This window comes from Procambarus clarkii, chromosome 84, assembly GCF_040958095.1.
Source record: "Procambarus clarkii isolate CNS0578487 chromosome 84, FALCON_Pclarkii_2.0, whole genome shotgun sequence".
Taxonomy (NCBI): domain Eukaryota; kingdom Metazoa; phylum Arthropoda; class Malacostraca; order Decapoda; family Cambaridae; genus Procambarus; species Procambarus clarkii.
The window spans coordinates 9594162-9608393 of NC_091233.1; the positions used below are offsets into that span (position 1 = coordinate 9594162).

Below are 14232 nucleotides of genomic sequence, written 5' to 3' on the forward strand. Positions count from 1 at the left end.
TCCTTCCATCAATCCATCTCCATCCTCTCCTTCCCTGGCTCCCTTCCAGCCTCTGCCTGCCTGCCTCTCCCTCCCAGCCTCTGCCTGCCTGCCTCCCTCCCTGGCTCCCTCCCAGCCTCTATCCCTGGCTCTCTGCCAGCCTCTGCCTGCCTTCCTCCCTCCCTGCCAAGCTCTGCCTGCCTGCCTCCCTCCCTCCCAAGCTCTGCCTACCTGCTTCCCTCCCAAACTCTGCCTGCCTGCCTCCCTCCCAAGCTCTGCCTGCCTGCCTCCCTCCCAAGCTCTCCCTGCCTGTCTCCCTCCCTCCCAAGCTCTCCCTGCCTTCCTCCCTCCCTGCCTTTTCCAGCCTGCCTGCCTACATTTCAGCCTCTCCATCCCTGTCTGTCTGCCCATCCACTCACCAGTCAGCCATCACTGACACAATGAGTGAATTTGGAGCCAACATGGTGCACGGATGTTCCTTGATTGTGCAGATATGTCCAACAAAGTCACGGAATGAACACTCCAGCCTCTTGACAAATCAAAATATAGTGTTAAAATTAAAGTTGCAGTAATTTTAGTGTATTTTAGTGCAGGCAGTTTTCATAAACTGTATTGTAGTACTCAACATACAGCAGAACTACTCAACACAGTGTTAATGGCATAATACACTACAGTATGTATTTACTGTACAGCATTCACAACTCCATGAGACTTCAAGATGGACATAACTCCAACAATAAGGTAAATAACGAATGTAACATAGTATTTGTTAGTAGAGTAATAATATATAGGTACAGTATATAATATGATAATGCATTTTTATTGTCTAAAAGAAAAAATAGACACTCATAAAAACACCTCCTGAAGGTCACCTCTTGCAATGAACTTGCAAAAACGATTCTTCGCGGCAGGGGATCGTATTCCAGGGACCTGTCCGAAACGCTACGCGTACTAGTGGCTGTACAAGAATGTAACAACTCTTGTATATATCTCCAAAAAAAAAAAAAAACAGGGGTTGGTCCCATATAGTACGTTGAATCGAGGTTGTACTGTAATTATTTTTTTTTTACATATCTAATCAGGGAAGGGTATTTAACATTTTCAAAAACAAAAAGAATTTTTTTCCTGAGAATTTATTTCCTGCACACAGGGGGGGGGGGGGGGTGTTGCCATATTTGGAAGGCGAGCAGCACAGTGGTTAACCCTTTAACTGCGCCGCCTCCATATATGACACCCCCCCCCCCTCCAGTGTGCAGGAAATAAATTCTCTTGGAAAAATTCTTTTGTTTTTTTAATGTGTCAAAAACCTTTCCCTTAGTATGGGTATGTCAAAAAAATTTTGAAATTGTACTTACTTTGGTTGCTATGGGGTTCGTAAGTTGGCGCGTAAAGTGATCATTCCCCATTTGCCCGTGACGTACGCTCCCGGGGCCAGTAGGGTGCGCGAGTTGCCGCGAATATATTTTTGTTCATTTTTTTGCGCACAGTTCCAAATACATTTTATTTGTTTTTACGTGCTAATCCTATGTATAATGAACATGTAGACTATATTATGGCGGTAAAACATCCATACTGTGTTACATGCATGACATGTGTGTCAACCCGTTCTTGCACTTTCTTTAAGTCAATATTGACTTATTAAGAGCATATGTGACATACTAATTTATTGTGAATATTTTAGTTTACCTTGAAAAGCTTCATATAAATCACCGATCTTACCTAACCTTCTTAGTATGTTAAGATAAGCATCTTATTGCTTCGTAATTACAATTATTACTTAACCTATTATAGGTATAGGTTATCTTGAGGTTATCTTGAGATGATTTCGGGGCTTTAGTGTCCCCGCGGCCCGGTCCTCGACCAGGCCTCCACCCCCAGGAAGCAGCCCATGACAGCTGACTAACACCCAGGTACCTATTTTACTGCTAGGTAACAGGGGCATAGGGTGAAAGAAACTCTGCCCATTGTTTCTCGCCGGCGCCTGGGATCGAACCCAGGACCACAGGATCACAAGTCCAGTGTGCTGTCCGCTCGGCCGACTGGCTCCCAGGTTAAGTAATAATTGTAATTATGAAGCAACAAGATGCTTATCTTAACACTTTCTGCTGATGAGGACTCCGCCCGGAGTCCTGTTTCGCCTCACCGCTTCCGCATGGTGGACATAAATTTATGTCCTCTTTTAAAATATTTGCATAAAATTCCATTTTAATCCGATTTACTTTGGGTTTGTTTCAAACTGCGCGCCATGAGGCTCTCTTTCTCACCACTAGGCTGCATGGTACAATAAGTTCAAGAAAGGTGTGGACCACTTCGATCAAATGGTATTACCATTTTACCCGGAAAACTCACAAGTGGACCTAAAAGATAACGTTTTATTTCCTGCAAATGGCTTTGCATAATGCCTTTGTTTTGTACAAATACAACACAACTGATCAAAAAAAGCTAACATTGCTACAGTTCCACGAGGTGGCAAATTGGGCCCTATTGTGCTGGGACCCGGAAGATTGGCCTCAAACAGCAACAGTATCTCAACACTTGCGGCATGCTCCAGACATAAATGATGACACAGGTCCTGCCTATGCTGACGCCATGCAAACTCCTGGACCATCTGGTGTGAGGCGGCCCTTGTTCACTTCAACACCTCAAACTGAAGCAGCAACCGAATCAAAACCCGAGATGTCTGGCACACTGCCATTTGACGAGACGGTTTTGTCAGATGACTCTGCCTCAAATGTTGAACCTCCAGCAATTCAGTTGATTCTGAAAATCGCATGAACTACAAACTGAAACGAGTATTTTGATACCAGAATGAACACTATCACATAAACTGCCATAAGTAGACTCGAACCTTCATAGATATTTTTTTGGGTGTAGCGTGTGTCCCAAACGGGTTGCAGATGGGTGACTTTAGCCGTTTATACTGGTAATGTATTTTGTATTTTGATACCAGAATGAACACTGTATCACATAAACTGCCATAAGTAGACTCGAACCTTCATAGATTTTTTTTTGGGTGTAGCGTGTGTCCCAAACGGGTTGCAGGTGGGTGACTTTAGCCGTTTATACTGGTAATGCTTCCCCCATATCATGTATTATATGCATATGTCTGTTTAGGGAATTTTATTCCGATCAATGTACAACCAAAAATAACTGTGTGCAACAAGTATAAACTTGACAAACATAACAAAAGTAAAAACATTTCGTGTGTGTTTGACGCTCACTGATATGTTCCAGCGTTGTTTTATATTTGGCGCTATTCAATCTTACACTTTGTTGATCTTTTTTACCTACGAGCTCATAGAACATTCTATTGCGAACACATTGACACAAAAATGAATGACGTACATAGAATAATAATGTCAGGAGAGTGAAATAAGTATAAACTTTCAAAGCGCCGTATCGCACATGTGTCGTCCCGTCACCGATACCGGGTAACAATTTCACCACTTCCCACACTCTTGCGGGTGGGCCGCAATCATTATTCTACGTTTATATTCATATCACCGTGTTGGGAATTTCATTGTGAGTCCATTGATACCAAAATTAACGCTGTAGGACAAGTGTGGAGGTGATAACAATCCCAAGAGTAAAAACATTTTGTTGCTGTTGGGCGCTCACGGCGAGTCATCTTCGTAGTTATTTATTTGGTGCTGGTATCCCTATACGTTTCGTGACTTTTCTTACTGATGTTCTTCTAGAGAATTTTATTGCGAACACGTTGGTACCAAAATGAAATATGTAGCTCGAGAACTAAGGTCAGGAGAGTAAAAAAGAGTATACACATTTTTGTTTTTACGCTTACGTGGCAAAAATGCCGCGCGCACATACCGCTTTTTTTTTTTACCATCCCAGGGGGCGCGAAAGTGTTATCATACTAAGAAGGTTATAAGAACCTATTATAGGTATAGGTTAAGTAATAATTGTAATTATGAAGCAACAAGATGCTTATCTTAACATACTAGAAGGTTAGGTAAGGTCGGTGTTTTCTATGAAGCTTTTCAAGGTATACTAAAATATTCACAATAAATTAGTATGTCACATATGCACGTATTTAATAAGTCAATATTGACTATATGAAAGTGCGAGAACGGGTTGCGTGTGTACACATATCTGACACATATTTCCATTGTATCATGCTAATTTATGTATATATATACAGTCTATTTACACACTATACACTATCACACACTATACACTATATACATTCACCATGAACACACTCAGAACTCTGCGACTGTCAGCTGCCACACCCTCACTCCTCCAACATCTTATTCTCCAACATTGCTCCACCCACCATGCTGTTATTGTTTTTATTACACTATTTACACATGTTATATATACCTATCTACATGTTTTATTTACCAGAACTATGCAAGTAAGCCGGTATTGTGTCCAAACAGTATAGTGGCCACCATACACTGCATGAGAAATCCCACAGCAGACGACGCTACGATTACGTCGTCACCTCCCTCACCAAAATTCCTCCTTCCACAATACTATGGGTAATGCTAATTATAACCACAATCCTGTTCACTAATTCCTGTAAATGAATAATTGACCACAAGTTTATTTTGAAAAGGAACCTTAGAAGTCGTTTGGAGATTCCTAGATGGATGAAATAATGCTGTGGTGCTGTGGCTAGCACTGTCAACATCGTGAACAGCATTGAATCACTGATATTTGAACATTGTACCCAGTCATTATCACACTCAGGCTCTTCTATAATACTATCATGACTAAATAATACAGGTTATATATATATTTTGACATTATTAGGCGATGCTGTGGTCACACGCTGAACAGCAGTGCTGTGCGCTCATGCTGCGTGCACTGGCTTTGGTTGCTCACTCACTACTGAGGCTCTCACACCTGGAAATGTGGACCATGATTTTATTTAAAGATGACTTCTGTTTACAAGAGCCCTGAGGAAGCTGATGTGAACCCCATGTAGCCGCGGGAGTTTTGAATGGAACGTGAAAAATACAAATACCTGTAGGCGCGTAGTGCACCCCCAGACGTGGGCCTGCAGGCGCGTTATGCAGTTAAATAATTAAAAAGAATTTTTATTTTATTTTTTGTGCAAACTACCATGTGGTTCATTGTTCATGTACATAAGAGAGTTCAAATCCACTTTCTGTTCTGTAAAAGAGCAATGCATTTCTTCCTTACTGTCTACGTCGTCATAATTACCAGGGTCAAGCTCACTTTCACACTCGATAGTTTGTCGTTCTTCCTTGATACTTGAACTTGAGTAAAAGTTATCTTTTTGAAGACGCAAGATAGTGTTTAATTCTTCTTGAATCTGCTTCTCAAAATCTGGACAGTCATCTTTAATTGGTTTGCCAAAGAGCCAGCTAGAGCCTACTTCGCCAGCAGTGTGCATATTAAGGTTCTGAGAAGAAAAAAAAATAGTTAATGGACAATGAAAATTTCCATCCGAGGAATTTAGGATGACATTTCTCACAGCTTCAGAAAGATGCAATACTGTAAGCCACTCCTCTCTATTCAAGTGGAGTTTCAAGAAATTATGTTGTTTTATATGAAAGGAGTTAGTGAATACTTATGAGTACCAGTAATAAAACTTTTCTTATTAGAAACACTACAACTGACATCCTTTTAAAATATACACCAAAAGTACCATCTTCATTTTTACTTCTCTTGATTCATTTATGAGATATCAAAGGCCTAAACATTCTGGTATAAGATAATATTTAGCCAATCAATCCTTTAACAATTTAATTTAGATTGCTTGGAAATATCTTGAGGAATGCTCATTAACCCTTAAATGGCGCATAGCTATATACCATTTGACACCCACAGGCGCATACCAAAAAAAAAAAAAAAAAAAAAAAAAAAAAAATTATTTTTTCTTCCTAACCTGTTAATTTGTGTTCACTGATCACGGGAAAAATAATAAAAAAATCGTAAGTGGCATATATTGCCCACTATAGGGCGGGGAAGTGTTGCAAAAATCAGGCGCTGACTGAGCGTGCGTCCCAGGCGGTCTGTTGATCGCCAGCTGTCAGGCCAGAGTTTCCACAAAGAGATAATTACCTAATTATTTCAATGTCTCTGATTGATTTTTCGTAGTTTTTTTGCTGTAATATTATTCAATAGTGTGTAGTGTGATATATTTATATAATAAAATGAGTGAATCATCGCTGTACTCAAAAATATGGTGTGCATATTGTTGATTCAATTATGTTCATCAAACAGTGAACAAATACTTTGTCGGTTATTACACTATATACACAGGTTATATATAAGTATCTGCATGTTTTGTTCACCATGACAAACTACTAAGTTGGTATGCTGAGTGGCCCTGGCAGTGGCAGGCAGTGACTGGCTGCCACTAGCTGCCACTCCCTCCCTCACCTCACCTGACTTGCCACCATTCTCCACCCACCATACTGTTTTTGCTTTTATATACAGACGTTATATATAAGTATTTACATGTTTTGTTCACCATAACTGTACATCTAAGCTTGTATGGTGAGTAAAGGCACAGAGACGTTGCTACTCACACAGTCAGCTGGTGGCGGCCGCCCTCAAGGCCAGACGCACTAATATTTCTCCTACAACAATACTGTTTGTGGTGTTATTATGCTATATACACACATTATATATAAATATCTACCTGTTTTATTCACCATACTTGTACAAGTAAACTGGTATGGTGCCCAAAGACCATCGTGGTCATCAGTAAACAACATGATAAGTCCTGCAGACGACGCTCCTCCCTCGCCAAAATGGCGGCTCCCAACCTCCTACTCTCGCAGTTATCTCACACTATACACACGTTATATATAAGTATCTACATTTGTGTTCACCATAGTGAACCACTAAGCTGGTATGGTGAGTGCAGTCAATAAAAGGTGGCCACACACACTCAAAAAACAACGCCACCATCCTCCCTCCCACAGCATTACTCCTCCCTTCATGGCGCACAGCGCCAAATATCACCACAATCCTGCTATTATCAGAACCCTGGTCAGTTTTATCACAGTCAGGGGTCTTCTATAATAATATCATCGCTACATAATAGCATGAACAAGTATATTATGGCATTTTTAGGCGATGCTGTGGTCGCAAGCTGAACAGCAGTGCTGTGAGCTCATGGTGCGTGCGTCAGGCTTGGTAGCTCACTCAATACTGAGGCCCCTAACACCCGGGAGTTTGGCCCACGATTTTTTTTTAAAATGGCGTCTGTTTACAAGAGCCCTGATGAAGGTGTGGTGAACCCCGTGTATCCGCGGGCCGTTTAAATCTTGCGTAGTACTCCAAAGCATCACATGATGCGATGCGCAATTTACTGCAAGTCGGTCAAAGCATCATATGATGCGATGCGCAATTGAAGGGTTAAGGAATGAGTTGACTGAAGGAAAGCAAAGGTGTACACATATTAACGATTAACTGGAATTTTTTTTTTATCTGTGTGCAAGATATCTCCATTGGACACCCAACCCACAAATCTGAAATGAAAGGAATTGATGATGTTTCGGTCCATCCTGGACCATTATCACATTGTGTAATGGAAACATAGTGGTCGAGAAAGTCAATTTATAAGGTAAAAGTGTGAGATGACATGTGAGAAGATTGAAAAATAGCAGTTAGATAAGAATTATAGGAATGTATGAAGTATGGAGATAACTTCCCATACTTCTGGCCAAAATTCCAGATGCATAAAGAAGGTTGAACTAGCAAAGTACTGCACAAGCATGGCCCTCTGAAAAAGACAGAGCTGCAGAAAAATGCCCGGGTCGGACACTGAGCAAGCAGTACCTGAAACCAAGGCTGGGCTGACCACCAAGGAACTAAAAAGATTACCTTAACCCCAGAAGACTCCAACCACGCCAGAATCCAGAGCAACAGCCGAACTGGGGAAATGAGGTAAAAGAATCCCCATCTCGACCAGTGCAGCTGAAAGGTGGCCATTGCTAGAACCTAGCAGTCAGGGAACGGTGTCACATAAGACGCAGAAGCAGAGACCAAATCGACTCAAAAATGTTGATGTCCAGCAAACCTACCGAAGAGACCAAGTCATTTCAATTATGCCTGAAGTTACCCCACTCCGAGACCTCGACGAAGGAGAGGGGAGGGAGCCTGCCCCAAAAGACCCAAACACCCCAAAGGAGGCAGAACCGACCAATTTCCCTGCAGGCCACAAGTAATGGCCTGAAAAAAAAACAAATCACAGGACCAAGAGTTGGTAAACCGAGCAAACAGCCAGCCTTCCGAGCAGGCTCCCTGGAGCTTATCTGGCTAATGTTTGTTATATTAGACCGGGACATTAGCTAGGGAGTTCAGACCTACCAGGGACCAGCCCCAGAACCTGGCCCCTTCAGAGAGGTTTCAGGGAGCAATGGCCCTGGAAAACCCCCTTATGGTTGGGTTTTCCTTATCTGCTATCGACCGTGGTTAGGCACCCACAAAGGTAGGCATAACAAAACAAACCCCACATGGTAAAAAACTAAAACAAAAAACCGAACAGAGAGGTAGAAACTCCCTACAATCCCAAGGAAACAAGCAAACATCACACTTTACTGCCATGCCGATCGTCCGCATAGCCTTCCCCGCCCCGAGAGGGGGAGGGGGAGCCCCGGACCTACCACGCCGGCTGCCTAGCATCAGTTCGGAAGCTAAGCTTCAACCAACTCGAAAAAAAACGCCGACCGGTGGGAGGGAGGGTTGCGAGGGACCCTCCGGGGCTCACCCAGAAAATGGCGTTTCATTAGATTCAACGCTGGTTTTCTGTGTGGAGCCCCTACGGCTCTTTGGAGCTTCATACCCAAAGAGAAAGAAAAGAAAAGGCTGACCCGGGAGGCGGCTGCCACAAACTCCGCAACGTGGAGCCGAAACAACAGGCTGCAACCTGTGACCCAAGGCAACAAGAACGCACAGGAGCAGATGCGCATAAAGAATGGGCGGCCAAAAACCTGTGCGACCCTCAAATCCCTGCGCCTGAAATGAGCCCTAGACGTCACCAACAGCAGCAAAAGCTGCAAACGTCCGAACAGCACAGGCGCAAGGACAGACCGCAGGCTGGAAGACTTAAAAACTCTGCGGACGACCTGGGTGACCCGAGGCCTGAAACAGGGAACGAGGGGAACCAGATCAACCCAAAGCGCATCCCCAGACATGGTACGCATGTAACGGCAAAAATAGTGCAACCTGACCACACAGGATGCACCCCCCCCCCCATCCAAACCAATCAAGCATCAATAACCCAAGAACCCCTCCAGAAAGCATTCATCTCGACCATCTCGATGGAGAAAGGGTGCAAATGTACAAACCTACCACCAGTACCAAAGAGCAGAAACCTGAACCGAAGGGGTTACCACAAACTGAGGAGAAGATAAAAAGGCACCCTGATCAAGGACTAGGACGGCTCAGGCAACTCATGAGCAGGTTGGATGTGAAACAAAACACGAGAAAGCGTACAAAACGGGGCAAATGTGACTTCCACCCCGAATGCAAGCCGGAGCGGCTCCGCCAGCGCCGCACAAAACAAGGCAACAGTAAGAAACATCAAATAACTGTAGTCCTGAAAACCCAAGAAAGGACAAGACAACCCGATGCGAAAGAGAAAACCTACGAAGCACAAGAAAAAGTGCATAGAAACACCAGGAACGTCATACTGTCGCCGAGACGAGGCTCGCAAGAGGGACACAGTCAACAAAGTCACCTGATCACCACAGAGATGGTGATACCCACGTCAAAATACCAGACGCAAAGAGCCGAGGAGAAGGCCAAATCAGTCACTTAGAGGACCGATCCGAACTGCCAAAAGAGGCGGAGCCGCGGGAAAATGCCCCGGGTTCGGACACCTATCAAGCAGCATCTGAAAATAAAGCTGGGCCGGCCACCAAGGGTCCATAAGAACTACTCTTGTGGGAATGGGCTCCAACTGAGCCAGAACCCAAAGCAACAGCTGGACCAGGAGAAGAGAAACAGGTACCCCCACCTCGACCAGTCCTACCGGAAGACATCCACCGTGAACGCCTCACAGGTGGGTAAGGGCACCACATTCGGTGGTCGTTAAGACGAGATCTTTCAAAAGAAGATAAGGAGAAGCTGAAACTGAACCTCGCCGAGGCAAAACGTTTAAAATGAGAGCAGGAATGAAGAAGAAATCAATTCTTTTTTCTACAAAGTGATAGGGGTAGGCAGACCAGTAAAGTGGTACATAAAGGCAAACCAACAAAATCATTAGAGAGAGGGAGAGTGAAGAAAAAGAAGAGGGGGAACAAGTTCCTGAAGATTGCGTACACCAACATAGATGGAGTAAGATCGAAGGTACTGGAGTTAAGTGATGTAATACAGTGGCAGACACCAGACATTGTTGCACTCACGGAGACTGTTACGACCCTGGGTTCCTCAGTTGGAAACCAGAGGTCAAATTGAGCTAAATAAACTACCTTATATTATGTGGGACGCTTGCCGATGTGTCTTTGTTCGTATCTTCCTTGCCAGACGTAAGACGAATCTTGTTTCTCACAGAGCATTTAAAGACTGAGCTTGTGGTTGATTATTAATTAATAAAAAAGGCATCAACTATGTTTACAAATGATTAGAAAGTATTAGTAAAGTAGATCCAAGTAAATTTGGATATAGGGCTGCTGTACGATTAGCTGAGTAGTTGGCCGGCAGCGAGTCAGCTGGAGGAAGCTGAAACTGGAGACGCTCCTCCTCCTCTGGTTGGCGTCGTGATGAAAACAACCTTCTCCCCTTCCTCCTGCTTCTCTCCCTTACCTATTTCTGTGTCTAGTTTACCAAGATAAGTACTGTGTTGTGTTCACATTGTCTGGCATAAGTGTGTTCTATGTGTAGAGTATTACTGTGTTAATTAATTAGGTGATCACTAGTGTTTATATTGCTAAATTACTCTAAGGGGGTCCCAGTGGAACTACGTGGGCTCCAGTAGTACCAGTAAGCTACCTAGAGTCCTTGCTAGTGTCCCTTGCCTAGTAGACTTTACCCTAGCTCGTGCTCATTGTAAAACCTTGTATCCTGCTTATGTGGACCAAGCCTTTTAACGTAAGATAGTGTGGTAAAGTAATTATTGTTATTGGTGTGAATGTATATGGGGGGTTGTTAAGAGGGTTTAATAAATTAGTTAGTTTTAAAGTTTTAAAGGAGTATCCATTCTTCCTGTGTAGGAGATCTATGATCTACCTTTAGGCTGACCTTTTTGGAAGCCACTATAGTTCAAAATGTTTTTATTTTTATTGGGGGGCTGGGCCTTTAAGATTTCCATTACTTGGGATACATCTTGAATTCTAACTGCTGACCCTACTCCATAATACTAGACCCCATATAGCAGCTCACATTTTTTAACAGAGACAAAACTTGAAGATGTTATTTTAAATGAGGTCATATTCCCAAGGGGCTACTCAATTTGGAGACGGGACAGAAAAATGAGGAAAGGCGGTGGCGTTGCTGTGCTGGTGAAAGAACACCTAAAGGTGAACGAAATAATGACTGCCAATCCACAAGAAGTTGACATAATAGCACTAGAGATCTGCCATGAGGATGAGAAACTAATGATCATCAATGCATATAGTCCACCACCAAGCAGCACATGGTCAAAGGAGGAGCTAGATAGTAAACGAGAAGGTCTTATAACAATAATGAGAGAGATCATAGCGAGAGCGGATAACGATAGATCACGGCTGTTGATAGTCGGAGACTTCAACTTGAAATCCATAGACAGGGAAGCATATGAAGCTAAAACAGAAGATTTTTGGACCTGTAAATTTGTAGACCTCATCCTGGAAACATTCTTGTATCAACATAGTAAACAAGCTACGTGGATGAGGGAAGGGGACGTTCCCTCCATGCTAGATTTGATATTTACCAGGAACGAGGAAGAAATATTTGACATTCAGTACCTTCCTCCCTTGGGTAAAAGTGACCATGTCTTTTTGGGAATAAAGTATGCAATGTGTTATAATCTGGAAGAAAATAAGAAGGTTGATGCAATTGAAAAACCTGGCTTTAGGAGAGGACATTATGGCAACCTTAGAAAATTTTTTAGTGAGTATAATTGGTCAGATTTGTTGCTAGGCAAGGAAGTGAATGAGATGTATGTCAAGTTTTGTGAAATATATGACAAAGGCACAAAAAAATTTATACCAAAACAGAGATGCAGAACTAGGAAACAGGATTGGTTCAACAGAAATTGCAAGAGGGCCAGAGACCATAAGACACAAAAATGGAATCAATACAGGAAGAGGCCAAACCCCCAAACATACCAGCGATACAAAGATGCGAGAAACAATTGCACGGCAGTGAGGAGAGAGGCAGAAAGAAATTTTGAAAAAGAGATTGCAGACAAATGTAAAACAGAACCAGGCCTATTCTATAAATTCATAAACAACAAATTGCAGGCAAAGGATAATATTCAGAGGTTGAAAATGGGAAATAGATTCACGAAAAATGAAAAGGAAATGTGTGAAACATTAAACGAAAAGTTCCAAAGTGTGTTTGTACAAAATGAAATCTTCAGGAAACCAGACACAATAAGAATTCAAGAGAACAACAGAGGTGCCTAGAGATGAAGTGGAAAAAATGCTCAAGGAGCTAAATAAGAACAAAGCAGTTGGTCCAGATGGAGTTTCACCATGGGTTCTGAGAGAATGTGCACCTGAGCTCAGCATTCTACTTCAACTGATTTTTCAGGCATCCCTGTTTACAGGAGTTGTAGCTGATGTGTGGAAAAAGGCTAACATAGTTCCAATCTACAAAAGTGGAAGCAAGGAAGACCCCCTTAATTATAGACCGGTATCATTGACAAGTGTAATTGTCAAAATATTGGAAAAAATAATTAAAACTAAATGGGTAGAACACCTGGAGAGAAATGATATAATATCAGACAGACAGTATGGTTTTCGATCTGGAAGATCCTGTGTATCGAATTTACTCAAGTTTCTACGATCGAGCAACAGAGATATTACAGGAAAGAGATGGATGGGTTGACTGCATCTATCTGGACCTAAAAAAGGCTTTTGACAGAGTTCCACATAAGAGATTGTTCTGGAAACTGGAAAATATTGGAGGGGTGACAGGTAAGCTTCTAACGTGGATGAAAAATTTCCTGACTGATAGAAAAATGAGGGCAGTGATCAGAGGCAATGTATCGGACTGAAGAAAGGTCACAAGTGGAGTACCACAGGGTTCAGTTCTTGCACCAGTGATGTCTATTGTCTACATAAATGATCTACCACTTAGTATACAGAATTATATGAACATGTTTGCTGATGAAGCTAAGATAATAGGAAGGATAAGAAACTTAGATGATTGTCATGCCCTTCAAGATGACCTGGACAAAATAAGTATATAGAGCACCACTTGGCAAATGGAATTTAATGTTAATAAATGCCATGTTATGGAATGTGGAATAGGAGAACATAGACCCCACACAACCTATATGTTATGTGAGAAATCTTTAAAGAATTCTGATAGAGAAAGAGATCTAGGGGTGGTTCTAGATAGAAAACTATCACCTGAGGACCACATAAAGAATATTGTGTGAGGAGACTGTGCCACGCTTTATAACTTCAGAATTGCTTTTAAATACATGGATGGGGATATACTAAAGAAATTGTTAATGACTTTTGTTAGGCCAAAGCTAAAATATGCAGCGGTAGTGTGGTGCCCATATCTTACTTAAGCACATCAACAAACTGGAAAAGGTGCAAAGACATGCTACTAAGTGGCTCCCAGAACTAAAGGGCAAGAGCTACGAGGAGAGGTTAGAGGCATTAAATATGCCAAAACTAGAAGACAGAAGAAAAAGAGGTGATATGATCACTACATAAAAATAGTAACAGGAATTGATAAAATCGATAGGGAAGATTTCCTGAGACCTGGAACTTTAAGAACAAGAGGTCATAGATTTAAACTAGCTAAACACAGATGCCGAAGAAATATAAGAAAATTCACTTTCGCAAACAGAGTGGTAGACGGTTGGAACAAGTTAGGTGAGAAGGTGGTGGAGGCCAAGACCGTCAGTAGTTTCAAAGTGTTATATGACAAAGAGTGCTGGGAAGACGGTACACCACGAGCGTAGCTCTCATCCTGTAACTACACTTAGGTAATTACATAGAATGGGCGACGCCTAGACCACGCTGACTCGAAGACGTCCATGGCCAAGAGTCTATACGTCCGGCAAATCCGCGAACAGAGGAATGAACCAAGACAGCAGTCCGCCAGGACGCAGGACACACCCCAGACATGAACTTCTCAGTTAGC

General features: G+C 42.5%; 1 protein-coding gene across 3 annotated transcripts in view; it reads right to left on the reverse strand.

The window, feature by feature from the left end:
* Positions 1-1251: 1251 nt before the first annotated feature.
* LOC123753031 (uncharacterized) overlaps positions 1252-14232 on the reverse strand; it is a 215552-nt gene continuing 202571 nt past the window's right edge. For all 3 annotated transcript variants that reach the window (XM_069316537.1, XM_069316535.1, XM_069316538.1), the window contains one exon: positions 1252-5371. In XM_069316537.1, coding sequence (XP_069172638.1) covers positions 5048-5371 — 324 coding nt within the window. In that variant the 3' untranslated portion in view covers positions 1252-5047. The remainder of the gene's footprint in view (positions 5372-14232) is intronic.